The following is a 26,571-nucleotide window of genomic DNA, read 5'->3' on the forward strand; positions in this document are numbered from 1 at the left end:
AAAGACTATAGAAGTTGAATTCGACCTCTGGTATGAAGATTGTCATTTGTGGTGGAATAGTACTCGAAGAAGAGACGAAGAAATGAGAAAATAGCACCCAGTCGACGAAAACGTAAATACAAGAGATAGAGGGAGACAGAGAGATTCGTTGATTGGTAGGTTGGTGTGTTATTTTTTTATCGTCTCCAATACAAATATAACTATCCTAGAGAGAGAGAGAATAAGGGAGAGAGGGACAGGGAGGCTGAGAGAGTGAGAGTGTTAGAGAAAAGACAGAGAGAAAGAGACACAGAGAAAAAGAGGTTGTCTGTGTCAAGTTCACCGGGTGCAGGGGGCAGAGGGAATGGAATCTTGTCACCACGTGATGCATGTGACCACTAGCTGGCATCTCGCTCTGTCCACATACAGGTGTAAACACCCAGCTCTCTTCTCACGAATGCCCCCCAGCGTTGGCGCCCGCATTGAAACTGAAATGTGGAAAATGTTCCCTTTTATGCCCCCCCCCCCCCCCAATCGTCTCTCTCTGTCTCTCACTGTCTGTCTCTGTCTCTGTCTCTCTGTCTCTGTCTCTGTCTCTGTCTGTATCTCTCTCTCAGTCTCTCTCTCTCCTTTTGTCGTTAAGTATTGGTGCAGTCTTCGCGCCTTCTTTCTCCTTCCTCCTCCTCCTCTTTCTGTGTTCAATAAAATGGTTGTAGACATCTAGTATTTTTAATCAACTGGGACGTATACTCCTGTGTCCTCTCTGTTAAACTGTTCACCAGCAATTCATGCGCAGTATTGTTTTCATGAATGTTCTTATCTCTTTATATTTGTATCTGCAGTTTTCATTGAAAATTAATATTAATAAAGGGCTAGGCTAGAAACAAAGGATCAAATGCCATGAAAGTAAACAGAGACCTGGACGAGCAGATAACATTCTTCACCCTCCGGAACTGTAAAGTGACAGGGGGGGCAAGAAGGGAGGGAATCCAGTAATTTCTAGAAGGTGAAGGAAGGGACGTAACTGAGTATGCGTGGCTTCCTCACTCAGGCAGGCTATATTGTCCCCCCTTGTGAAAGCGAAAGATTTCTACAAGGTTGTAATTTACAACGTCAACCTTGAAGGGTTCTTTTTAGTTTTAAGCGAAGAATGTCTTGAAGGCAGGTTGCCCCACGCTTTTCCGTCGTAATGTTTGTAGAGTTGGTATATGGTACATCTTCGGTAACTAAATCGAGGACATTTATCGCAAAAACGTAATCAGAGATTCACACACAAAAGTGTAATTTGTTATGTATATTTCTTACGCCAGAAAATAATTATTAATTTGATAAATTGTATTCTGAATCTAATGTATGATGGCTTTGTTTTATTTACAGTCTGAGGGTTGTCAGCTGACAGTGGGGAATACACAACAAGCAAAGGATGTACTGCAAGCGTGCTTGACACAACTCAACATTCCCGTAAGTGATTTTGCCTGTGTGTGTTTGTGTATTTGTGTATGTGTGTGTGTGTGTGTGTGTGTGTGTGTGTGTGTGCGCGCACGCGTGTTAATCATTTTCTATCTCATTCACTCTGTGTGTGTGTGTGTCTGTCTGTCTGTCTGTCTGTCTGTCTGTCTGTCTGTCTGTCTGTCTTTCCGTCTTCGTATCTGTTTCTCTGTTCAGATGTGTTCGCGCGCGTGTGTTTTGTCGGTTAGTTGTACTTTCATTGCTTTTATTTTTCGAAGCAATTAATGTCTCATGACTCGGTTTCGGGATGTATCAGAGAGACCCTATTGTCTTTCTGCAATTTGTGTAAATGTGCAAGTTAATTGTTCACTTAGTCGTAACTTTTACAAATGTCTATTTCATACGGGCTCTATCGTATTTTAAAGGCATACTAACGCACTCCCGTGTTTACAAAGTGTAGTTTGCCCACAATCGATGTCAAACGCACCATAAGACCATAATAATGACGATATGTCACCATGCGCGGACCATAATACATGCATTACAGCTTGTTCTAGCCTCTGAAAAAGTGAGGATGTCAACAAAGCCGCGGTGTTAGCTCCCTTGCATCAACGTTACATGTGTTGCCAAATCTATAAATAGGACCATCTAGATCAAAATAAAAATTCAAATATCTCAACATTTAAGGGCTCCTAGACCACAATATTTTGCAGGGAACTTAATTTAGTCTGTCTCCAGCTCTGGGTAAAGCAATTAGCGTGTATATTCATCAGCTTTCTATGCCTTTAAGGCAGACTACATCAGTCAGTTTCCTATCAAGTTTTCTTTCGACTGTTTCCCATAGAACCCAAAGGGCAGATAGCTGCGTTGGCCTTCTTTCAATATCCCTTGTTTGGGGTTGTTTCCCTTTTGAGGAGGACGAAGAGCAGAAAACTGCGGAGAGCTTATTGCAGTCTCACCTTATCACGGTTGTTTCCCTTAGCATCTGGACCATGTTTGTCCCAATTGTAGTGGGTTGTTCCCCCTTGGCCCAGTTTTGCTGTTGTCTTGAGCAGGTTTTACATTTTGAGAAGGATGAAAATAATAATGTTGCTTATTTGTTTATTTTGGATATTGTTTACTCCCAACAGACACACCTTTGGCAGTGACATTGATCTTAGAATTGCTTGTATCTCCACCCCTTTCTTTTGTCAGCCGTCCACGAAAACGAAAACGCCACTTGTCAGTGTCAACATTTATTACCGCCCCTTCTTGCAAATACGCCATGATCTCTCGGTGTATGAGCGAAGCTGAAACCAAGTCAATATGATCATTAGTCTCGCAGCCAAAAGTCAAACAACCCCATGTGGCCTTCGCGGATAGCCCAAAATAAACTGGGACATCGTTCAGTCTGTTTATGGAATCTCCACCCATCATGTCTCTCTCTCTCTCTCTCTCTCTCTCTCTCTCTCTCTCTCTCTCTCTCTCTCTCTCTCTCTCTCTCTCTCTCTCTCTCTCTCTCTCTCTCTCTCTCTCTCTCTCTCTCGCTCTCTCTCTCTCTCTCTCTCTCTCTCTCTGCGTGTTCAAGGTTGGAATCTATTTCCATGGCTGTGCTAAAGAATGTAGGATTGCAGGAGCTAAGCCAAGAAACGTTGACTTTAAACGTCACCAACAGCGGAGCAGAATCATTCTCTCTCTTTCTCTCTCTCTCTCTCTCTCTCTCTCTCTCTCTCTCTCTCTCTCTCTCTCTCTCTCTCTCACTCTCACTCTCTTCTCTCTTCTCTCTTCTCTCTTTCGCTCTCCTCCTCGCGTTTTTGGGGCGGGTAGCGCGCTGGCTTTGTGGCCAGTTGGTCGCTATCAGCGTGGGTTCGATCCCCACGTTCGGCGAGAGATTTATTTCTCGTAGTCAACTTTGTGCAGACTCTCTTCGGTGTCCGAACACCCCCGTGTGCATACATGCGCACGAAAAAGATCCCACGTTCACAGCGAAAGTCTTAGGGCTTGGAAAACACGAAGACACGCATGCATCATCTCTCGTCTCTGATTATCATAATCGTATTTCGATACTTTGACAAGACAAACCCAATGCTGGTGTGTCGAAGAAGACAGCCACACCATATCATCAGCGTATTACCAATACCTGTCCCAATATAGACCAGTTGGTCTAAGATGACGTTAAACCCTAATAGTCAGCCAGTCAGTCCCTCTCGCCCCCCCCCTCCCCCACACTCACACACACACACAAGGTCAGAAGAAGAGGACCACAAAAAACTTCGTCACGTCAATGCAATTTCGTGGTCACTGTGGCTATAGCCAAGACCAACACTTGCTCCAAGATCCGGGGCCCATTAGCGTAACCCTCACCGAGACAAGTTCAGGTTCTCGTCTGCTCGCATCAATCCTTTTCAAACACACGGACCCCGAAATGTCGCTTCTTTCTCACGGGCTGTGCTTCTTGTTGCTAATTTCACCTGCAGTTTTTGGCTTGATATCTTGTCATGTGCCTTTCTATCTTGTCATGTGCCTTTCTGTCTGAATGAGTGTTTAGCCGCATGCTGCAGTTGCGTGGCGAAGGCTATTTTTTGCCGTTGGTTTGGCTTCTTGGGTTACGGTTCTCAAACGGTGTCGCGTGATCACCGAAGAACAATACGTTGAAAATACGTTGTTATAACGTGTTGTTGTTATTCAAAATGAAGACGGGGCAGTTACAATGAATTGTTTTTGTCATCAGAAATAAAAGAAATCCAACACACACGTGTTACATTTGTGTATCGACCTTGCATCTTAAAGACACATTGATAAGGAGTTTTTAAGGATGTCAGCAGTGTTTTAAAGTGGCTCAAGTTTAGGTTAAATAACGTCTTGTGACACCATAAACCCGTGTCTTGCTAAACTTGCTCAAGAAGACAAACGTCAGAGAAGGGAGGCCGGAGAAGAGGGAGCTATTTGAGTAAGATTATTCTTCACTCTCATGTGAATTCCTCAAGGGCTTTAATCTGATGGTTTAATACAAGAAAAACACATCTTTGAACGCGAAAAGCCGCCAACGAGTAATTCAGTTTCCCTTGAAATCGTCATGGCTACTGGAAAATAAACTGAATAAGCCCGCAGGTCAAGAGAGAGAAAAGGAGAGAGAGGGTGGGATTGAGGAGGAAATCGAGAAGAAGAAAACAACATAAAAACTGTCATGATTATTTTTCTTCGCGTGAAAAGTCCACACGCACAAAGAATGGAAAAAAAACATGTTTTTTACCGAACACCAGCGCAACCTCAACCTTGAGCTTGAAAAACAGCAAGGAAGAAAAAAATAACAGGAAAAAAAACGAACAGAAAAAAAAATGCCAATTAGGCAAAACGGCAGCGTCTAACGTCAACGAACAGCAACAAAAATCAATGTCTGGGTCTCCGAACACTAATTTGCAGGGTAAACTGCAGCCCTTAGCCCGTAATCATGAAGACAAAGCCGGACAAATTTCCAAATGCAACAAGCAGAAGTGTTTGTCTCGAGTTCTCTCCCTTCTCGTGACGTCACACCGCGGTGTCAACAGTGTCGTGTGCAAACAGCGTGCGCTTCGGAAGGTGTGATGATGTCACGCGAAACAGGCTCGCTTTCAGACCTCAGGATTTCACAGAGAATCCCATCTTTGATGGAGATTAAGTCCCTAATCCTACAACTACGATTAAAACGTGTGGTGAATAAACAGACAGCAAAATAAACAAATAGAAATATTAACAAAATACAAATTATGAAATAAAACAGAGAAAAAGAGTCGTAAAACAAAAGGGGTCGGAAAATAGGGCATGTATTACAAGTAGAATCATCTCTCCCGTCCTTGGGATAAAACACTAAAGTCAGCAAGTGTTTCCAACAGTTTATGAGGACTGTAAGCTTTCAAAGATGAGCTCTTTGACCTAATTTCATTTGGTGTAAATCTCCACCAAGTCAGAGCTGCTGTTGTATTTTGTATTTGTTGGGACACGCACGACTTTTCGGGACGCCATATATATCACTAACACGCGCTAGTGTCAGTCATAGTTTACGTTAATCACTCATAAAATACTGTCAGCGGTTGATTCTGAGAACAATTGTGTGTGACTCTCGTGCGGAAGACTGGGGGGGGGGGGGGGGGGGCATGGGGTGTGGTTGTGTGCTTGTACATAGTGCTTTACCTGTATGTTGGTTTTGTATGACCTATACAATTATACAGGGTCAGTTATGGAATAAAGGTGGGATAGAGAAGAAGGATTAATGATGACAAAAAAGAGTGTTTTGGAGACAGAGAGAAGGAGAGAGGGGGAGAGAGGTGGGGACAGGGCTGAATCTAGGACGGATGGGGGAGGAGGATTGTGTGTGTGTGGGGGGGGGGGAGGTCTGTCTGTTTCTCCTTCATTCCGCGTGTATGTGTACGCGTACGTGTAACTGAATACAAAACTACATTCTGTCCAGCACTTCAGTATTCCACCTGCATGCGTACACGTGCATCATGATTATGCACATGTGCAGATGTGCCATAACGTTCAACCACAAACATCAATCATTCACTCATCATTACAAAGTAGTATTTCCTCAGTGCACACTCAGGGCTCGCGTATCGAATTGACCACCCCAACAAGTGATCGAACCGCTCAGGTGCACTGTTATATCCCCCACTTCACTGCTGTGAGCAGATTTCACGTGAGCTACTGACGACAAAATAACCTGTTTCTGACTTCCCTAACTCGTGTACGCGCAATTCGTTTCTTGTGCGTCACGGTGTTTGCAAGAGAATGTGTGACACGATATATTGATACGCTTTTGGATACAGTGCTATATTCAGGGTGACCATGGATATTGGATATTAGACCAAGGATAATGTAGACAGTTGCGTATATATATCTGGTTAGAAACGTCCGACGGTATTGCTGTGAGCATGCCGTCGGATTTTTGGGACGATTTGAAGTTTACAGTTGTGTGTGCTTGGAATCCTGACATGACCTAGGAGTAACCATGGTTGACCGACTGTGCTGGTGGCACAGGAGGATGTCTGTAGGTTATTTTCTTGTTGGGTTGTGTGTGTGTGTGTGTGTGTGTGTGTGTGTGTGTGTGTGTGTATTTCCTGTTTATTTTTTCGTTATGGGGGAGAAGAGTACCGGAAATAACGGTAAGTTTAGTTAGCTTTTCCTTGCTTTCGTATTGGGCATTTACTTGTATAATATAGGGGGGCAGGGGGGCTTTGTGGGGGGTATGAACTTGACAAGGTTGTGCATGTTGTATTGTTGTTTGTGCACACATGCACTTTTATTCAGTGTACTCGTTCGTTTTTGCTTTTGCACAACTTTTCATTATCAGAAGGAATAAGAAACTCTCTCCCTCTCTCTCTCTCTCTCTCTCTCTCTCTCTCTCTCTCTCTCTCTCTCTCTCTCTCTCTCTCTCTCTCTCTCTCTCTCTCTCTCTCTCTCTCTCTCTCTCTCTCTCTCTCTCTCTCTCTCTCAAGGTGAAGAGCACACTGTGAAGGGTGTGGTAGACGTGGAGAAAATGACCCCCAGCCCCTCCCCTTGCCCCCCAACCTCTTCTCTAACTGTCATCAGAAATGCTGCCAGCTTTCCCTCCCACATCCACTCACCCTCCTCCACTCACCCTCCTCCTCTTACTTTCACTTTCTCTCGAGTCTTTCTTTGCCCATGTGCGTGTCATTGCCAGGCTTGCTCTCTCTCAGTCTCCCTCCCTCCTTTTTTGCCCTTTTTTTCTCTCGAATAAGTCCCTTTGCTCTGCCGTGGCTGCAGCGATTTCTTGGCTCGCTCCCTAAAAAACGAGTTTGGTGTGGTGGCAAAAACCCTCTGTCCTGTTCCGACAATCGTTAGCCGCCGGTGACTTGACTGGGCGTTGCAAGATGCATGGCGCAAGGGGAAGACTGGACGCGAGCTCCAACTGACCACCACCGACCACTCTCACTCTAATGGACCCCGCAAAGCCTGTAGGTGATTTTCTCTGACTGTTGCGCAGAGCTATAATTGGTTGGTCGTGTTGTGGTAATTTCTGACCACTGATGGCGTAACGGGCGGAAAGGAGACTCTTGTGGAGACTGGGCTGGTTAAAGGACCGTGACTTAACGTTGTGTCATTTCAGTCTCCGGTTATGCAACTTGTTATAACCGCTTGCAGGCAAGTAGTCACTTCGGGGTACGGATGTTTGACCGGTATGGATTCATTGCTGGACCCTGTTTACGAGGATTCGCTTGGCTGATGGCTATCCTACCTGGGGTGTAAAACTGGGGACATCTTATGTCAGAGGGTGGCGTTAGTTTGTGTGACGCGCATTGCATCGCTAGGCTCGGGTACCCTTCCATACCTGCATTGTGTAGAAACGTTGCCATAGGCCCGATAGCAAGGCAGGGAAATTCGTTTGACATTTCACTCAGTAAACACGTTTGGTGGTAGACTGCAGAACTAGTTGCCCATAGCGCAGGTACTTGATTGCAGTTGACCGGTTGTTTGAGACTGTTCGTCGTCCGAGACAACTTTGACAGTTTAGTGCTAACATGAAACAGGAGTGAAAACGGAGAAGACACGCTTTTGTGCACGCGTGATGAAGTGATTATGTTGACTGTTTGGTTTTTCACATGTATGTGATGGCATGAACAACTACAGAGACCGACTTTCGATAACTGGCTGATAATGTGTGTGAGAACTGTTTGCAATCAAAATGAACCATGACTATACACAAAGGAGAAACCCCGTGTAATATTTGACGGCTTGTGAAGAATACCCCAAGTAAGAACATTTGAATAGTTTTATCTTTCGTAGTGAAACGTTTCGAGAGACTATTCAAAATGCCGACCCTATTGAAAAAGCAGAAAAGAAAACGGATCCTGTTCGGTTACCTGGTGAGTGTTTTTCATCATCTTCATCATTGTTGTCAAGTTGGTGTATTGTGCGTGTGTGTGCGCGCGCGCGTGTGTATGTATATATATATATATATGTGTGTGTGTGTGTGTGTGTGTGTGTGTGTGTGTGTGTGTGTGTGTGTGTGTGTGTGTGTGTGTGTGAGTGAGTGTGTGAGAGTGAGTGTGTGAGTGTGTGAGAGAGAGAGAGAGAGAGAGAGAGAGAGAGAGAGAGAGATAGAGTGCTCAGAATTCAGAACTTTATTACATAAGGATAAAGTTTTAGGCTTAGCCTAATCTTCCAACCTGTCCTTGGAACATATACAGAGAATAATTGTAAACGAAGCAAAGACTGCGCAAACACACACACACACACACACACACACACACACACGCACCTATACACACACACACACACTCACTCGCTTACACACACACACACACACACACACACACACACGCACACATATACACACACACCTCTCCCCCACACACACATGCTCGCGTGCGCGAGCATACCTACACACATGCATATGCTATCATTTCATACCTAAAATGAACAGTATCTCATCAAAGTATTAAACTAATAAAACATCAAAATAATGGTCGAGTATAAACATAAAACATATTGGACTCGCAAAGTCATAAAAAACAAGACCAGACACAAACAACGGACATGTTTTTTTTTTAATTTCTTATGAAAAAGTACAGCAATGTATTGCCGAACAGGGCCATATACAGGCAGCTTAAGTTTCAAGAAGGAGGGGGGCGAGGGATTACGCATTCAGATTAACTGCATTATACAATATTTAAAAACAAACAAACACTAGAGCATTGCATACATGATCCGAGTACACAATGGAAACTTGACATCAGGGGCAGTTTATAGTGTGATCAAATGTGTGTGCAACTGCCTTTTAAAGGCCTTTAAGGATGCGGATCGTTTGATTTCTATTGGCAAATTATTCCACAGAGATGATCCTGAAAAAGGTAAGCTGGATTTATAAAGATATATACGAGGAATTGGAGGAAGTAAATTTTGAGACCCATACCTCTTCGTAACATGTGTAAAATAGGATTGCACATAACTGGGCACATCACCATGAACTAATTTATACATAAAGACAGCCTTATTGTATGCAAGGTGGGTTTTTAGGGGAAGGAAATTAAGGCTGGTTAACTTCATTTCTGTAGACATGTGCGATTCATACAGGATAAGTTTTGCAGCACGACGGTACAAAGAATTGAGTTTCAATAAGTGAACATCACTGCAGCCATCCCACAATGTCGAAGCAAAATTAATATGAGGCATTATGTGAGAAGGAACGAACATTTTTAATGTTTCAGAGAGAGAGAGAGACAGAGACAGAGAGACAGAGCGAGATACATAGAGAGGGACAGAGAGAGAGAGAGAGAGAGAGAGAGAGAGAGAGAGAGAGAGAGAGAGAGAGAGAGAGAGAGAGAGACAGAGAGAGAGACAGAGAGTTGCAGAAAACGATCCTTATCAATGTACGATAATGAGACGAAGCTGTCATGACATTAAACTGTATCCATGTGACGGCTTTGCTCGTTGGTCAGTCGTGCGCACCCTACGTCATAGTGCAATAGAAACGTCAGATGTACTGACCGTAATGTGACTGACAAGTCCCTAATTGACTGTTGATGAATGCGACATATTACTGCCGGGTTCACGAGTTCGCTTGTAATAGAAGTCAGAAGTCAGAAAGTTTATTCGCCAAAACTTAGAAGTTCATTGCGATGGGGTGAATAAGAGTGATGGTGAATATTTTGACTGTGTTTGCTTTACTTACTTACTTACTTACTGCCCATTATGCCGATTGGCATGTAGGGCAGCAACAAAGGTTCTGCACTCCTGTCTGTTCTGGGCGAGTGAATGTGTTTGCATTTACAGTATAATGTTTCACTTTGAAGATTACCTGTTGCACGGAAGAGATTAGTGGGCGCTGCATACAGAGTAACTTCCGAGTGATGGCCGCCCCTCATTCTACAAATGAGCGTATACATCATTCATGAAAGTAATTTGATCTTGGCAGAACTGTCCATCCCATTTACCCCCAGTAAGGTAATATATTGTACTACGTTGCAAGCCCCTGGAGCAATTTTTTGATTTGTGCTTTTGTGAACAAGAAACAATTAACAAGTGGCTCTATCCCATCTGCCCCCTTTCCCCGTCGCGATATAACCTTCGTGGTTGAAAACGACGTTAAACACCAAATAAAGAAAGAAAGATCCCATTTACCGTCTCGAATAATTTTAACTACTGAAGAGGCGATACAAAACAATGATAACCAACCTCCATCCCATGTTGATATATACTATGATACATTTCCACTTTAATGTCGTCATTAGCTGGTTGATGTCTTTATGAGGTGCGATACCAACAATTGATGAATTATGTTAAAGCTGAATGACTCCCTGTTTGCATGATGCAGTTCATTGATTATATAGCAACATTTAGTTCAGTTGTTGTGTTGTGGTAAGGGTTGGTTTGCAAGGTGCATAACATTTGTTATGACGACAGAATCACGTTATAATTCAAAGTTTAGTCTAAGTGTGCTCCCTTTTGTTAAAACAAGGAGGTGATTCGCAATTGCAACTCTTTAGCCAACTGAAAGCATGAATAGTATTTATACAGCAAGGTTCCTCCCAATTTTTAACGGCTTCTTTGTGGTGAAACGCTTTATTTTGTAAAAGTGAGCCAAAACAGCCAACAGACTATATACATGCGTAAGGGTGATATGTTTGTATTGCCAACGCTTGCCAATCGAGCCACTCCCTGAAGTGTGTCTTTCAAAAATGCGTATTCAATGACTAATGTGTGAATTTCTCACACTTACAATAAGCCAGCTGCTTTTGTGATTCTAAATAGATTTGATGAGAACATGCTAATTAACATAATATATGATGGTCTATATTATTTATGTGTGTATACAACAGAGCCTGTGCCTAACAGCCTCGTGGTTACCTACCCATCTAACCCCACATTGAGCCTTCTTTTTCTTTTCACTGGGAGATGGTGATGGTGATGATGGTGATGGTGGAGATGATGATGATGATGATGATGATGATGATGATGATGATGATGATGGTGATGGCCTTGATCATATTTACACTTACGCCAGAAAGGCGTCAATTTTCCCTTCTTTTGTTGTTTTTCTCGGTCGCATGCCCAGTTTTGGCAAGGAAACTGTCTTCTACAGGCGTCTGTGAAACTCTGTTTATTGTGACAAGGCTTTTTTTCGTTCAGCTGTGAATGAATTCTTTCGCAACGTCGCACGTAACTCGCATGTTTCAAACCAACTTTCATTAAACTGAGTGTTTGACTTTTAGCCCTGTGTGACGTCTTCGCAACGTGGTTGCATCCCTGCATCCCCCCAACCCCTCTGCCCTCCCCTTCTTCAATTCTCCTTTTCCCTTTCTTCTTGTTAGCGGTGACAATTGTTTCATCAACGCTGTTTATCTTTCAAATTGTCGCAGGCACCGGCTTTGTTAATTTTTCCTTTGCCTTCGTCAGAGCCCGTTTACGATATGACGTCACTCCCTCCGTGTGGCATGCAGGGTGACATGCATGGCATATATGCCGTTACCAAGGAAACGGGACTGAAGTTCAAAGCCCGTGTGTTTGATCGGAGTTTGCACCATGTAGATAGCGTGAGAAGAGACACAAGATAAACTGCTGGACTTGGCAATAGAGCTAGATGGTGTGGGCAGGGGGAAGATTGGGAAAAGAAGAGGGGGAAGGAGAGCGGGGGTCGAGGAGTAGGATGTTTTACAAGGTGGGAAGGAGTGACGACGAGTATATAGTAGTAGTTTTCGTTGTGCAAATGGTTGGTCGGTTTTGTTCTATCTCTTCTTCATTAATTACAAAAAAGAACATTCCCTGGTTTGTTTATATTATCGCAAAGGTCTATGCAAAGGATAACAAGAACGGAGGAAAAGTGCGCGTTTACGATCTGAAACGTGGGGAGGGGCTAATCATACAAGAGCTATAGAGTTTTGAGAGTCTAGGCAGCTCATTGCGAGCGTGTTTCACAAAAGTACAGTGACAAAGAAGAAACATGTCGCGTGAACCGCTATCACAGCGAACATGCACGCATACACACATACACCACCACCGTCGTCTCGATTCCCAGCCTATCTGAAAACATAAAGTAAAAACTTGACTAGTGGTAAAAGAAAGCAATGTGTTGTGACATGGGAACCGTGGCAAAGGATCAGACATAGAAGGGGAAAAAGGGGTGGGGAACACCTTTATCCGAAGTTTTCTTACAGGTCGTGAGTAGTTTAGTGTGGTGAGAGGGGGTTCGAGTGAGAGTGGAGGGGCACTCCAATCCTAAAGTTTCGAACAGGTCCGTCAAGATAGGGACGTGACAGACAGAACACTTGGAGGGATCATTACTGACACTTCACTTGCTCCTTATGCTGCTCCGTGTGTTTCCTATCTCGAGAAGAAGGTCACACACACACGCACGCGCTCACACACACACACACACACACACACACACGCACGCACGCGCGCATACCGACACACACACGCACGCACCCACACACACACACAGCCACACATACACTCATACACACACTGACTCTCGATCTCTCTCTCTCTCTCTCTCTCTCTCTCTCTCTCTCTCCTCTCTGTCTTTCTTTCTCTCTCTCTCCTCTCTCTGTCTTTCTTTCTCTCTCTCTTTCCTCTCTCTGCTTCTTCACGTGTGGCTTCCTTGTGCAGAAGGTCACAGACCTTACAGACACGCCCCCCCCCCCCCCCCCCCCACTCTCCGCTTTCCTCTATCTCCCCCCCCCCCCCTCACTCACCTACACACCCACCAAAACCGACAAGCGTGGTTGCGACATGAAAGTGGGCGGGAGTCTCGAAGCGGTGTGGAGGATCAGTCGAGGGGACTGAAATCTTACCTGGTCTAACAAAGTTAGTGCGTGTTGGTGTTTAGTGTTTGTGGTTCGCCTGTGTGTCGCTTATATACATGCGTGGATTAGGATGTCTGGATATCATACACTGATTTGTGTCTTCGGTGGATAGTTTCGAGTAAGTTTAACAGTTTTGTTTCTGTGTGTGCTTTTGTGTTGATGTGTTTTTACATTTAGTCAAGTTTTGACTAAATGTTTTAACATAGAGGGGGAATCGAGACGAGGGTCGTGGTGTCTGTGTGTGTGTGTGTGTGTGTGTAGAGCGATTCAGAGTAAACTACTGGACCGATCTTTATGAAATTTTACATGAGAGTTCCTGGGTATGATATCCTTAGACGTTTTTTTCATGTTTTCGATAAATGTCTTTTATGACGTCATATCCGGCTTTTTGTGAAAGTTGAGGCGGCACTGTCACACCTTCATTTTCAAATCAAATTGATTGAAATTTTGGCCAAGCAATCTTCGACGAAGGCCGGACATCGGTATTGCATTTCAGCATGTAGGCTTAAAAATTAATTAATGACTTTGGTAATAAAAAATCTGAAAATTGTAATTAAAATTATTTTTTTATAAAACGATCCAAAATTACTTTTATTTTATTTTTCATCGTGTTCTAATTCTAAAAACATAAATATGTTATATTCGGATTAAAAACAAGCTCTGAAAATAAAAAATATAAAAATTATGATTAAAATTAAATTTCCGACATCGTTTTAATAACAATTTCATCTAATGCCTTGTCGGTTCCTGATTCCAAAAACATATAGATATGATATGTTTGGATTAAAAACACGCTCAGAAAGTTAAAACGAAGAGAGGTACAGTAAAGCGTGCTATGCAGCACAGCGCAACCGCTACCGCGCTAAACAGGCTCGTCACTTTCACTGCCTTTTGCACTAGCGGCGGACTACGGTCATTGTGAAAAAATGCAGTGCGTTCAGTTTCATTATGTGAGTTCCACAGCTTGACTAAATGTAGTAATTTCGCCTTTCGCGACTTGTGTGTTTTTGATTTTGTTGTTGTGTACATCGTCGGTTGTTTTTGTATTCCTCTCTGTCTGTGTTTTGAATACCCTGTCTATTTGTGTGTCTTTTTATCCGTCTCGTTGTCTCTGTCTGTGTCTTTCGCTCTCTTTCTTTCTTTCTCTCTGTCTGTCTGTCTGTCTGTCTCTCTCTCTCTGTCTGTCTGTCTGTCTGTCTGTCTGTCTGTCTGTCTGTCTGTCTGTCTGTCTGTCTGTCTGTCTGTCTCTCTCTCTCTCTCTCTCTCTCTCTCTCTATCTCTGTTACTCTCTCTCTCTCTCTCTGTTACTCTCTCTCTCTGTTACTCTCTCTCTCTGTTACTCTCTCTCTGTTACTCTCTCTCTCTCTGTTACTATCTCTCTCTCTCTGTTACTATCTCTCTCTCTCTGTTACTCTCTCTCTCTAGCTCTCTCTCTTACTCTCTCTCTTGCTTCACTCAGAGGAGTCGTTTAACTTTAGGTTCGTCCTGTCCCTGTCCTATGTATGCTTACTTGATTCCTTTGATTATTCTCCAAACTTCTCCGGACGTTTCTTTGTTAATTTAACAGTTAATGCTCCAAAATGAGGTCGTGGGAATTAATTAATGTTACCAAACAGTTTTCCGAAAACATGTTGGGTTACATAATGTAAGCATTCTTTATTTAAGCATTCTTTATGTAAGTTAAACCCACAACTTCAGGTTTAATTCAGTTAGTTGCGTGTAACGATTTAAGGGGGCGGATAATTTTTCCCCTCCCAGACAGGTGGGGAGACAGCGATGACAGAGCAGTGTGATTGCGTGACCGGATTAGCGAGTCGTACAACAGTCTTAATCCGCCCACCGACAAATACTTAATGCGCGACAGTTGTGCCCCGTCTCTTGTGAAACAGGGAAGGACATAGATATTTTGTTATGGTTTGAGTAGTTCATTGAATCTTGGTTTGCTAGATTTGAAGAGGGAAAAAGGAAGGGCAATGTATTCAAGATATGTCTGTCCCTCTCTCTGTCTGTCTCTCTCTCTCTCTGTCTGGCTGTCTCTCTCTGTCTGTCTGTCTGTCTGTCTGTCTGTCTCTCTCTCTCTCTCTCTCTCTCTCTCTCTCTCTCTCTCTCTCTCTCTCTCTCTCTCTCTCTCTCTCTCTCTCTCTCTCTCTCTGTGTGTTTCGGTGGGTATGTGTTGTAGATACATCCCAGACAAATCATCATTTTTTACATTTAGTCACGTTTTGACTAAATGTTTTAACATAGAGGGGGAATCGAGACGAGGGTCGTGGTGTATGTGTGTGTGTGTGTGTCTGTGTGTCTGTGCGTGTGTGTTTGTAGAGCGATTCAGAGTAAACTACTCGACCGATCTTTATGAAATTTTACATGAGAGTTCCTGGGTATGATATCCCCAGACTGTTTTTCTTTTTTTCGATAAATGTCTTTGATGACGTCATATCCGGCTTTTTGTACAAGTTGAGGCGGCACTGCCACACCTTCATTTTTCAATCAAATTGATTGAAATTTTGGCCAAGCAATCTTCGACGTAGGCCGGACTTTGGTATTGCATTTCAGCATGGAGACGTAACAATTAATTAATGACTTTTGTCATTAAAAATCTGAAAATTGTAATTAAAATTATTTGTTTATAAAATGATTTAAGATTACTTTTATTTTATTCTTTATCATGTTCTGATTCCAAAAACATATAAATATGTTATATTCGGATTAAAAACAAGCTCTGAAAATTAAAAATATAAAATTTATGATTAAAATTAAATTTCCAAAATCGTTTTAAAAACATCTTATTCCTTGTCGGTTTCTGATTCCAAAAACATATAGATATGATATGTTTGGATTAAAAACACGCTCAGAAAGTTAAAACGAAGAGAGGTTCAGTAAAGCGTGCTATGCAGCACAGTGCAACCGCTACCGCTCTAAACAGGCTCGTCACTTTCACTGCCTTTTGCACTAGCGGCGGACTACGGTCATTGTGAAAAAATGCAGTGCGTTCAGTTTCATTATGTGAGTTCCACAGCTTGACTAAATTTTGTAATTTCGCCTTACGCGACTTGTTTCTGATTCATTTAAGTATAAATTCCGCATGAAAAAGCTGACCAAAAAAGAAACAAATAAACAAAAACATCAAAATGTCTACCAAAATAACCAAACTCTACGGCAAAGTCTATCTCTCTTAACTCCTTGCATTTTTCTTCAAAATGAAAATTCCCCGAACCCACCAAAAGACTCAACCATGGTTGAACCTAGCAATTGTTCGCGATTTGTATTCAGTTTACTTTAATGAGGTATTTTAGTTTGAGTTTCGTCACTTCAAAGTCCTTTCGGCACTCCCCAATTCTTTCTTTCAGCGCTGGTCTTTAGCGATTGTAATCATTCTCTCCTCTGTACCCCCGGCCCCCTGTAGTAATCCCTCCAACGCTAAAACCTTTGCCTTAAGGTTCCTCTCTGAGTCAGCTTAAATGTAGGGTTTACAATTGAGGTAGGTTTTGATTGTTGTTTTTTTTACCTGTGAGACAGGCGGACGGAGAAGCTCGTTTAGGCTCCTTGAAAAACCAGCTGGGTCTGGCTGGCTTTCCGGCTGGCTGACAGGCTGGCTGTTTGTTTGATTGTCTTTGTGTACCTATGTTTGTTTGTCCATCCTTTTGTTGGTGTTTGGTTCGCGAGTAAGGATTGGGGTGGGGGTGTGTGTGGGTATGTGTGTGTTTGTGTGTGTGTGTGTGTCTGTCTGTCTGTGTTTGTGTGTGTGTGTGTGTCTGTGTGTGTGTGTGTGTGTGTGTCTGTGTGTGTGTTTCGGGGAGAGAGAGAGACAGAGAGACAGAGAGAGACACACACACACACACACACACACACACACACACACACACACACACACACACACACACACACAGACCGACAAACAAAAACAGACAGACAGGTAATGAACGATTGGATTAACAAGAAGGGGAGAGGTCATATCAGGGCAAACTTTTTGACCGAAATCACACCAACTCTCTACCTTCATTGCGCCCGAGATCATCTATGTCTTAAACCAGGACAATCCTACAGTTTTCTCAGGTAACGATGTCGTAGTCAGGAATTTCTCTACTCCGTCTTAACACGCATAACTTAGCGGGAGACTTGACTGGGCCACACTTCAAGGTTTTAGGGGTAGGGTGTGCACAGGTATGGCTAAGTCATACTGTTGCCACCGTGTGCGATGTTATCGCTGTCGTGTATGGAAAATCCCTATTCCTGACGTAGGTGTTAGTCTCCCGCGAAGGGGTTGTGTGTGCGAAATTGTTATTGTTTCTTATTTCTTTTTCTCGTCATAGTGGTTTGTCTGATCATGATCATTGTCTTGGGTTCAAACGGGTGAATAGGGTTGACAGGGTGATAACTATCGTCATTTGTCTTTCTTCTCAACTTTCTTAAGGACTACAAGGAATTGCTTGTAAGTATTTGACGGCGGTTTTAGTTCCGGCTTTCTGTTTGTATTCGTTGTTTCTTTGATCGTTGCTTATGTTTGTGGTTGCTAAAAGGAGGGTGTAGGTGGGTGCAGTTTTCTTAAGATTAAAACATGTACCGACTTTATTTCACCGGAATAAAGAGTCACGAGTACCGCACTGAGGTTATCGCCAATTGTTATGTTGGCGATGTTGTTTTAAATCAGGGCAGCTTAGCTCAAACATCCTCTAGAGGAAGTAATAAGCCCCATGACATCTGGCGTTATTTCGCTGAAATTGTTTTTACACAAGGTGACAGCAGAACGGATGTTTGCACAGAGTTAAGAGCCTCCGGCAGTTTGTAACGCAAAGTCAGTGCAGTTGTCGGCTGTCAAGCTGACTCGCGGGTGCGTGTCAAAGAAGATCCGTACCCAGTTGTTTTTGTTGCTTTAAGCGTCAAGATCCGTCGATCCGCTGTGATGCCTCTCTTGTCAGGTGCGCTGCTACTCAACCGCGAAAAGCGTTGTGGGAAAGTTAACAATCTGAAGGTTAGAGACCGTTGTTGATTTCAATGTGCTGATGCAGTGCGTGATGTGATCTACGGAACTTGCACACTCTTGAGGGAAACGTTCGAGTATGAAGGTACAGATCGTTGGAGATCTCATCAGTGTGTTGATGGATTGATGTGGTTTTATTGGTTTTTACACAGTGTTGTGGGAAAGTTGAAGTTCTTTGGTTGGACACTCCTGCTGATGTAAAACGTGTTTAAAGCTCACTTCAGCATCTATGAGACTTCCGAAGCTGTAGCAACAAGTTGGGACAGCGGGACAGCGAACGGAACATTGGTCACACACACATCTTTCGCAGAAACATAAAAATTTTCCTGTGAAATGTCCCCTTGTCGGAATGCGAATATCTGAACACAACGGAGGAAACGACATGACGGACATTTTAGTCGTATCGGGAGCAGAGCAGTATACTAAATGCTGTGCAGTTAATGTTTAGTGTACGTAAGCTGTTTCTATGCTTGCTTTAAAATGTATCGAACATATTATTTTGTCAGCGACTCACCAAGCTAGTCCCTCCCAAATGGGTCAACTACTTGTGCTACATGAATCTTCTATTCTTCAATTGGGAAATATCGTTATGCTAGAAATGATGACTTGAGTACGGTTTTGGATGGTGTACCCAAAAGATGATGTGTGAATTGTTTTGTTTTTTTGTTTTGTTACATTTAGTCAAGTTTTGACTAAATGTTTTAACATAGAGGGGGAATCGAGACGAGGGTCGTGGTGTATGTATGTATGTGTGTGTGTGTGTCTGTGTGTGTGTCTGTGTGTCTGTCTGTCTGTCTGTCTGTCTGTGTTTCTGTCTGTGTGTGTGTCTGTCTGTCTGTGTGTTTAGAGCGATTCAGAGTAAACTACTCGACCGATCTTTATGAAATTGTACATGAGAGTTCCTGGGTATGATATCCCCAGACATGTTTTTCATTGTTTCGATAAATGTCTTTGATGACGTCATATCCGGCTTTTTGTAAAAGTTGAGGCGGCACTGTCACACCCTCATTTTTCAATCAAATTGATTGACATTTTGGCAAAGCAATCTTCGACAAAGGCCGGACTTTGGTATTGCATTTCAGCTTGGTAGCTCAAACATTAATTAATGACTTTGGTCATTAAAAATCTAAAAATTTTAATTAAAATAATTGTCTTATAAAACGATCCAAAACTACGTTCATCTTATTCTTCATCATTTTCTGGTTCCAAAAACATATAAATATGTTATTTGGATTAAAAACAAGCTCTGAAAATTAAAAACATAAAAAGTATGATTAAAAAAAAATGTCCGAAATCGATTTAAAAACACTTTTATCTTATTTCTTGTCGGTTCCTGATTCCAAAAACATATAGATATGATATGTTTGGATTAAAACACGCTCAGAAAGTTGAAACGAAGAGAGGTACAGTAAATCGTGCTATATGCAGCACAGCGCAACACCTACCGCGCTAAACAGGCTCGTCGATTTCACCGCCTTTTGCACGAGCGGCGGACTACGGTCATTGTGAAAAAATGCAGTGCGTTCAGTTTCATTCTGTGAGTTCCACAGCTTGACTAAATGTAGTAATTTCGCCTTACGCGACTTGTTTTGGTTTTGTTGTTGTTGTTGCTTTTTTTAACGATCGTTGATGATGAACTAAATGTAATGTTGATTGTTTTTGCTGTGTTGCAGGACTCTGACAGCAAAGACTACAAGCTGTGGGTTTGGTCAGACAAGGAGGGATCTCCATACCCCCTCATCGGTGAGTTTCACTTTTGGTGTTGTTAGGACACAAGTTGGTTGGTGATTATATTGCTTGATTGGTTGGTTGGTTTGTTGGTTCGTCAGATTGTTGATATATTTCGTTTGTTCTTTCATTTCGCAGCTGCTCAGCGTGTCTAAAAGTGACCACAATTGTGTGTTTTTACCTGTTTGTGCATGCACCTGGTTCATGCCTTGTTTGTTTGTGGGTGTGTTCTGTTGATGTTAGTACTGTATACATTTGGGAGTGTTTGTGTTTGTATGCTATTTGTCGGTTATCTGCTTGTCATGCATTGCTTGTTTTTGTGTGTTTTCTGTTTATGTTAGCAATGTCCATTTAGCATGTGTTTGTGAGTGTGTGTGTGTTTACATGCACTGTCGGTTATGTGCTTGTATGCGTTGTTAATAATTTTGCAATTAGATGCCCACAAGTACCACAAAGTGACTGTAAGGCTTGCAAAAATCAAACTTCACGTTCATGTATAACTTTGCGATCTTGTCCACACACACATACACACACACTCACGCACGCACGCACGCGCGCACACACACACACACGCACATACACACACACACACGCACGTACACACACACACAAACACACACACACATATACACACACACACACAACTTGCGTATGTGATGAAAGTTTACAACAGAACAGCTGCGTCAAAGATTGGTCTTATCTGCTGGTCCTGTGTTATGCAACAGTTTGAGCGTACTCATTTTTCAGATGTATCTAGATTTCAATATTGTGGGTCCTTCCGATAACTAGCTAACTGGGGTTTTTCAGTGAGTCTGTTTATTTTCACGATACGATAACATACTTAGTTTCTGATAATTGCTGATAAAATGCTGACCTCAGATGTAAATATTATTAATACTGATGATTATTTTGCCGTCATCTGTGCTCTGAATCAAACATTAAAAATAATGATTGCGAAGGATTATTGACTGCAAAGAAAGATGAGTAGAAAGTCCCGTGGATAACCGATTATTAACGCGTGATTAACAGGCATGAATCAGTAATATTATTAATGGTTTGGGAATAATAGTACATGAACAGACAAAGTTGCGTGCGGAACAGAGAAGTAAGATTTGTTTACAATCCTGTTGTAATGTCGCTGTTTTTTAAACCCACAATTAACAGGTAAGCTCAATTTGTCTATGATTGGTTGTCGTTTTTGTAATGAATTTAGTCGTACTGCTTTTGAAAAACTGTGCAAATGTTTGGAATCTACAACATGTACCTAACATTACTTATTCCGTTGTGTAATACGAGCGTGCTAAACTTACTGGCTACTAGCGGTGTAGGTTGTAGATTAGCTGACAAGACCTGTTGACAAGATGATGGCCTCTGAGTGTTACAGTGATGATAGTGGTCTTACACTTTCCCTCCTCGCTTCGAGTTTAAACAATAGCACATGTATGGCTTAAAGGTCCGCTTCTCTGGATGGAGAAATTCGGATAACATCAGACTTGCAAGCTGATTTCGGAATACATGTATCCAATGCAGGACAGTAGCAAATCAACCCCGAGGCGGGCTGAATAAAAGTTGATTGGCTGGTTGTTTTTGTTAAGAATGCAGTGGTCAGTTTTAAAGTTCTGTGAAAATTGAGTAGAGCGTTACAGATTTTGTTCTGTGGATCTTTTACAAGTTATACCACAGTTAAAGCGGTTACAATTCGCTTTTGTCATGAAAAAAATCGTATGCCTCTGTTTCAAGCCATTATGTCAGCTTAGCTATTTATATACACAAGTCCCTGTAACTTTATTATTTTGTGATTTTCAACATGTTGTAGATTTTTATTTTTATTTTTTGAATTCACTAAACATGCTGTGTACAGCACTATTTCTGCTATGCAATAGCTGCAGTTAATTGGGGTGAAAGCGCACAACGTTTTAAACGCCAGGTGCAATGCCCCTACTATGATAGACACTATTATGAAGTCTATAATATTCGCAAACCAGTTACTTTCATCAGCGCTACTAGTGTCGACGTTTGCTAATCATGCAAATCTATGCAAATACGATCACGTCATGGTAATCAATCGCCGATGTGTACGTGTAGATACACCGAGACCCAAGGTCCTTTCTTTTGTTATTTATTTGTTGATTCCTTGATGAGATTTGAAATGATCAACAAACTCAGATAGCTCTAGGGGGATGTTAGTAAGAAAGTTAAACCTTCGAGCCATTTTAGGGACACAATAACTCCTTTTCGCAGAATCTGTATTTGAAGCCTAACTAGTTGCTTTGAACTGAATAACTACCAATCCAGTGCAAAAGCAAACCTTTCGTTTTGCTTGCATCTGGTCTTTTTTCCCCCTTATTTGTCGTTCAACTGATAGTCGTTTGACCTGGAAACGTGCCAACGACAAATTGTGTTTTTGTCACGTCCTTAGGATGTATACACGCCTGGTAGAAATGGCAATGATTACGTCATGAGAGGTATTTGTTTTGGTGTTTGTTGGTTTGTTTGCCTTGTTTGTTTGTGTATTCAAGAAACATTTTATAGACGTGTGTTTTTCCACATAAAGAATGGTTTTTGCACGAATAGTCGAGTTTTGAAAAATACTTTAGATGTCATTTGTGGCAAAATGATGTCAAAGCGTAAACATCCTACACCGACATAAGATAAATAAACAAGCAACAAGCGAAATATCCACGTAAACACGCATAAACGTTTTGCAACGGTACCACTGAGGTCAGATGTCAGTACTATAATATTATAGTCGTACAAATGTGGAGGGTGATGGAAGGGAAGAGGAGGGGGGGGGTGTCTGAAGAAGGTTAAGGAATGACCAGGTGTGTTTGACGATGGACTAGCTAGCTGTCTGTAAAGAGCACACCACCACTACTTCACTAGTAAGAGGAATCTCTCTTGTCTGTTCCTCTCCGTGTAGTTAGATGTCTGTCCTCTGCCACTTGCAACCTATGTATGTGGAGGTCACACCCGTCCCCCTTGGCCAACTACCATAGAAGATACCAGTAGCTTTCTTAGCGGTTCTGATCAGTTCTATTTAGGTGAATTAATTTTGGTGAGGGAATATATGTTTGCAATAATGCGGTTTTGCGGGATTCCGTTCAATTCTACAAAGAGAAAAATTCCATTCAATTCACTCACTGCAAGAGTGTGAAGGTTCTCGTCGTATTCGTTCCCAGAGTTATATTTATTGCGATTTCGTATTGTGCATTGTCTCTTTCTGTATCTTTTCTTGCATTATGCCTTACACTTCTTTTACAAAACTTACTTATTTTTGAAACGCATTAAGAGTAGCCGAAGCCACTCTGACACACTTGTGTCTACCTCTGCGGCGTTAAAGTGTGGCAAAGAAAGTCGTGAAATATGGTCTCTGTTTAAAGGGAAGGTATGTCACCTGTCCCCAAGCCTGTATCTACTGCAGCTTTCAAATAGGTCGTCCACTAATGCCGACGCATGTTTTACTCCTCAGTCTCTTCTTAAAGGGGTTCTTTGCCATTGCGTTCTCGTGCAATGTTGAAGGGATTGTAACAGTTGGGAAATTGTTGTCTTATTTTGCTGAATTGTCCCATAATTTAACTTCTTTTTTTTGCTTTGCGTGAATGTTGAATCCCTAGTTCAACAATATGTTGTCACTTTTACTTGTTTACTTTGAGTGGCGTTTCTGCAAATAAAACAAAAGCAATACGTATGATCTTCATATTATTCAACAAGATGCTTTAAAGCAAATCACACATTTTGCAAACTCTCGCTGTTTTGGGGATACAGTTAACTGTCAACATAGCTCACACCATGCAACTTCTCAAAAACAATGGGCACGAGAGTCTTTAAGACCAGCTAAGTTTGAGACAGAAGAACAACACACTCGGAGGTACACATCCATTTTTCTTTCGAGTGAACGCTATGGTGACCAAGAAAAAAAGACGATGGTATGCGCGTCTTTAAGCGAGGACTGAAGGGTTGAACTTTGGGGAACAATTCACCAGCCAAGCCTAAAGACTGCTGAAGACCTTTTGGGGCAATGAGGGTTGTGCACTTTGAGAGAGACAGTTGTGGCTGGTTGTGGTTGTACGTGCGAGCGGAGAGAGAGAGATGATGGCGCGTTTTCACAGGACTAAGGTCACGATGTTAGCGTGTGATACCCATTTTGCTTTGCATCTCTTCGACTGGAGTCACATACATACTCAGGACAGAGTCTTATTTCAATAAGTATTTCCACGGATCTCAAAAGAAACCCGGCGTTATATTGCGAGCTTGTATCGTCTTCTCTCAGCTGCAGAGTTATAGTGTATTTGCACTGAAGGAACGAAATTCATGAAACAAGAGGATGCAACATTAGACAGGGACCGTTTATCATCCAGAAAACAATGGAGTTAAAAGTGAGGTCACCCAGAACAGCCAAGTCTGTATACATGTAAGATGAAAGGGCGGTAACGAAATGATTGCTAGAACAAGCACAATGATAGTGTCTGGCTCTACCCACTTTCAGCGTATTTAATGGTGCTTTTTTCGCTTGCTGCACAAGGATTCAAAGAGGGATTTTCTGGAGCTGCTACGTTTCGATTCCCCATAGTAAGCTTTTGCTTGCTATCGCTTCCATCTTCAACCGACACAGCACCTCTGTTTGTGTTCATGATTATCTCGACAAAAGACCATGCAACAAACAGAAGCAGATGTCTCTCCGTCCCAGAGTCTTTCTGCAGTTTGTTGTGAAGTGGGGACTATACCAGTCTGGAACAAGGAGCATGGTATTGTGCTGTTTGTTGTGACTGAGCATTTGAGGAACGGTACCAGCTGATCATTTCAAACAGTCTTCCAAAGCTGTTATCTGGCTAATCTCACTTCGAACGAGATAACGCCTGCGATGGACCTAGACTGTACCGAGCTGTACAATTGGGTTGTCCGTGTGTAGTTTATCTGTTGTCGTCCCATTTCGATCAGTTTTCGGGTTTGGGGAGCGCAGAATGACAGCTAAACGTTTTATACGTTGACAATTTTAAGCAGTGCCAATCTTCCAACGTGAAATTGGTTGAACATACTGAGTGATATATATATATATATATATACTCATCGTGAAGAATGTTCTTGTTTCTGAGATGATTGTGCTTACAAATCGATGTAAGTTGTTTTACTGCGCAAGTTATGTGCTCTGCATGGGGTAAATGTTTCGGAATAATTTGAACGTATGCAAAGTGTTACACACAGCAGTTAAAGGCTGACAAAGGAAATGGTAGTTTTATTGGTAGCACAAATCATTCCAGGAAATTGTGTGTTCAAAAAAGTCTTAGTGATAGCCGAAATAGTGCACACGCTGCATTAAACCACGGATCTGACGAGTACTTGAATGCACTTTCTTAACCAGAACCATCACTGCAACACAATCGCCTAGTTGCATTGTTTAGAGTATCACTGATGTGTTTGTTTGACCCGAACATGACGAGTGCTGGGCCCAGGTTTGACATAAGCACAGTATATAATTATCGGTGATGCGCTTCTCTACCGATAGTGTTACAAGCCTACACACTCCTTTTGCCTTTTAGACAAAGCCAGCAGCTGGGTCGTTTGATTGCTCAGTGTGTCGCGGAGATTTTCATTGTAATTTGGTGGGCGTCTTATGCTAATCGAAACAACTCGTCTGCTGTGTGACTGCAGTCTTGGTGTCTTGACCTTTATTATCTGTTTCTTCGTCTTATTATTCGGTTATTCGTCAGCTTTAAATATGATGTTTGGGAATCATGTGTTTTAGATTGAAGTGGTGTGTTTTTGACTTATTCTTTGATGATTGCCAGTGTTGTGTCTACGACTGTTGAGTAACTTCGTTGCACAGGTGTCGAAGCCAAACATCATTACATTGATTGTAATTAAGAAACATGACATCACCTGAGGAGTATGAATGTTCATCTAGTGGGACGTTCAACCTGGCTTCAGTAAAGTGAAGAAACAGCAAATTGAAGGAAACGAGATGTAAGTCAACACTGAAAATCATTGGCCTTGATTTCTCGAACTTTCCTGTCTCGTCTGGGCATCCAATGAAGAGAAAGCAACCACCCAATCGATCGATGTTGAAGAGAGAGATTTTTCTGCTAACGCAGAAGAATGGCGTCAAATATGTTCGTCAACCATGGAGGATATCCACATGTCCCTGGCTCAGTCCATCCTGCTTTTAAACAGTCGTTTGATTCAAGACGAGACAGATAGTCATGGTGTAATGAGCAAGATTTAATCATTTTTGTGAGTTGGGTTGTGAGAAATTAGCTGAGCGTGACATGTTTCTGTGCTGGAGGATGTGTTCATTGCACAAGTTCAGTGGACTGTGTCCGTGTCCATGTCCGTGTCGGAGTAAAACTTATGACGTCAGCGGTCAGCAAGAACGAGTGGACAGGGACAGTAAGTGAACATTACTTAAAATGATTTCATTAAGAAAGGAGTAATGGGGTTAACCGGGACAGGACCGGCACGGTGGCCTAGTGGTAAGGCGTCCGCCCCGTGATCGGGAGGTTGTGGGTTCGAACCCCGGCCGGGTCATACCTAAGACTTTAAAATTGGCAATCTAGTGGCTGCTCCGCCTGGCGTCTGGCATTATGGGGTTAGTGCTAGGACTGGTTGGTCCGGTGTCAGAATAATGTGACTGGGTGAGACATGAAGCCTGTGCTGCGA

At 42.4% G+C, this 26,571-nt stretch overlaps 1 protein-coding gene across 1 annotated transcript in view; it reads left to right on the top strand.

The window, feature by feature from the left end:
• Positions 1-26,571, top strand: part of LOC138961748 (uncharacterized) — a gene marked incomplete at its 5' end in the record, with an annotated part of 229,391 nt that overhangs the window by 182,646 nt on the left and 20,174 nt on the right. Inside the window, 2 exon segments of the mRNA XM_070333420.1 lie at positions 1,357-1,440; positions 19,863-19,932. Coding sequence (XP_070189521.1) covers positions 1,357-1,440; positions 19,863-19,932 — 154 coding nt within the window.

The sequence above is a fragment of the Littorina saxatilis genome, linkage group LG3 (genome assembly GCF_037325665.1).
Source record: "Littorina saxatilis isolate snail1 linkage group LG3, US_GU_Lsax_2.0, whole genome shotgun sequence".
NCBI classification, from domain to species: Eukaryota; Metazoa; Mollusca; class Gastropoda; order Littorinimorpha; family Littorinidae; genus Littorina; species Littorina saxatilis.